This window comes from Cariama cristata, unplaced genomic scaffold (genome assembly GCF_000690535.1).
Source record: "Cariama cristata isolate BGI_N322 unplaced genomic scaffold, ASM69053v1 scaffold1993, whole genome shotgun sequence".
Lineage (NCBI taxonomy): Eukaryota > Metazoa > Chordata > Aves > Cariamiformes > Cariamidae > Cariama > Cariama cristata.
The window spans coordinates 74,887-77,518 of NW_009608744.1; the positions used below are offsets into that span (position 1 = coordinate 74,887).

Sequence of the window (2,632 nt, forward strand, 5' to 3'; positions counted from 1 at the left end):
GGCCGGGGGCCAGCCGGCCTCACCATGGGCTGCACCAGGGGCTGGTAGGGAATCTCTACTCTGGGCCTGCAGCACCTCCTCCTCCTGCTGCACTGACCTGGGGGGCTGCAGAGTTGTTTCTCTCGCATATTCTCACTCTTCTCTCCATATGCAATTGCTCTTGCCCACTTTTTCCCCTTCCCCTCTTAGATACATTATCCCAGAGGTGCTACGCTCATCGCTCATGGGCTCAGTCTTGGCCAGCGGTGGGTCTGTCTTGGAGCCGGCTGGCGTTGGCTCTATCAGACATGAGGAAAGCTTCCAGTAGCTTCTCACAGAAGTCACCTCTGCAGCCCCCTGCTACCAAAACCTTGCCACACAAATCCAATGCAGCGTTTCTGATTAGTTGGTCGTTGACTGACCTCAAAGAATGTACCTGACAAGTAAAACCTCCTTGGAGCACAGTATGTAGAAAATAAAAGGCCTTTCTCAGTCTCAAATTTCCTGCCATTCCCTGGGAAAGAATAGTAACATCTAGAACTGAACATTATGTGGTGCCTCAAGCCCATCTAAATAATTTCACACTTAAGAGGATAACAGGAGAGGAAGTGAGATCAACTCCAAAATGACAAGTCTTACTGACAGACCATTCACATTTGAAACAGGAGTTTGTCTGTACACAAGTTTGAGAGAAAATGAGAACAAGGCAAGCATGTAACAACACCTTCCCCAAATGCTCTCCCAGGTTCCAGCTACTTCTGGGTCATCAATTTCCTTACACAGAAATAATACCTTCCATTTAATGTCCTGCAATAGATTTTTCTGCTACTAGTTCACACGGTCATTCATTGAACCCAATTATCCCTATTTATCCCCTATCTACAGCATCCTAAAGAGTACCACAGCTAACTATATCATAATATAGTCATGCCCAAAACACAGCAAAAAGCCCTAGATTTTGGGAGCTGAAATGACAGGTCTACTTCATGTTTTTTAATACTGGATTTGTTTAAAATATTACAGTGCACAACAGAAACTGGCCAGTCTAAGTTGTTAAAAACACAAAGAACATCAGTTTTGAAGATTTAGCTGAAGTATCACTTAAATACCACAACCTACTTCTGTATAGCACACTTTCCAGAGCACTGTATTATAGGACAGTGAAATCAGTGTACAAAATAAGCACTCCACTAAACCAGAAGGCTTATAGCACACATTTTAAGAATGAATTAATCCCAGCCCTGTCACTAACCTGTTCTGACACTCAGGGCTTTTCACTTCACCTCACTATGTATTAGTTTTTTCCATTGTACAAAAGATATAATGATACTTCGCCTGCTTTTTGAAGCCTCCTGAGAATTGAAGCAATAAAGTACTACATAAAAAGAGATCTGCATTTATATTGAAATGCACCTATTCACAAAGAGCCATCAATTTCCAACTCACTAGTTAAACCATCTTTATAAGCATTCATTCACAAAAAGCACGTGAAAAAACTTACCTGCTCATTTTTGCAGATCCACACAGTATTCCCCTGAAGTAGAATAAAGGTTTTGGCTTTGTATCCTTTCAGCTCCAGGTATCCACTTTTCTCAGGGGCAACAGAAGTTTGAGACTGAGAGTTATTATTAGACTGTGATTTCAAGGCATTGAGCATTGTATTAACCCAGTCATCCCTTTCTTCTAAACAAGAAAAAAAAATAGACAAAAACATATGGTTAAGCAGCAGCTCCATTCTTCTCTACACACTGGTTTTCCTGCTCTTCCTACTATGCTATGCTGGTTGAAGGTATAGCTATACCACATCAGAGAGAACATCCACATTGAAGAGGAGGTATAAATAAAAATGACAGTCCATATCAGTGGAGATGTTAGCAAAGACAGCCATTCAATTAACTCCCAATAACCAACACACAAATTGAAAGTTATACAAACTGGTGATCAAGATTCTTAAAATCATGACTGCTAATTCTAAGATGCTTAACTCCAGACAGCTTAAAGACTAGGGTGGTAGACAGGTGGCATGTTCACCTTCTGGAAGCCAGATCAAGGGAAAGAACTGCAGAAATTATGTAAGCAAAAATCAGGGAGCCCACATATCATCTGTCAGTAAAGGGGCAAGCCATAGCCAATGCTATTCTATGTTTGACCATGCTTTTAAGCAAAAAACATTTGGCAATTTACAATCTATTCCATTAAGGTGCCGTGGTTAAGCTTGATATTGTCAAGGGTACTGTGTAATCAAGAAAATGCATGTTTGAATATCTTTGCATGCATTATTAATTTAACATCTTACAAATACGTGAACACAAGTAGGTGAAGTAATAAAGTTCCACTCAGTCTCATTCACCATGTTTAGATATTTCACCAGACTAAGATCAATATACTTTAATGCTGAATAGTCTGAATTAATTAGACTTGCCCCATGCAATTGCAACTCATGAATATTTCAATCCTTTGCTCTGAAATGTTCACATCATAAAATATATTGGGGGGTGCAGCAGGGAAGGAAGGAAAGTTCTATCCACAGTATATATAAACTTGACCCAATTAGTGCCGAACACTGCAAAGAGCACCACTAAGACAGTAACGTGCTTACTTCATAAACGTCATGTGTGCAACAAGAAGGAACAAATACATGAATTTAAGCATT

The 2,632-nt window shown here is 40.2% G+C and overlaps 1 protein-coding gene across 1 annotated transcript in view; it reads right to left on the reverse strand.

Annotated features, from left to right (window-relative positions):
- ARAP2 (ArfGAP with RhoGAP domain, ankyrin repeat and PH domain 2) overlaps positions 1 to 2,632 on the reverse strand; it is a gene marked incomplete at both ends in the record, with an annotated part of 79,113 nt that overhangs the window by 74,455 nt on the left and 2,026 nt on the right. The window contains 1 exon segment of the mRNA XM_009697238.1: positions 1,481 to 1,662. Within this exon segment, the coding sequence (XP_009695540.1) occupies positions 1,481 to 1,662 (182 nt within the window).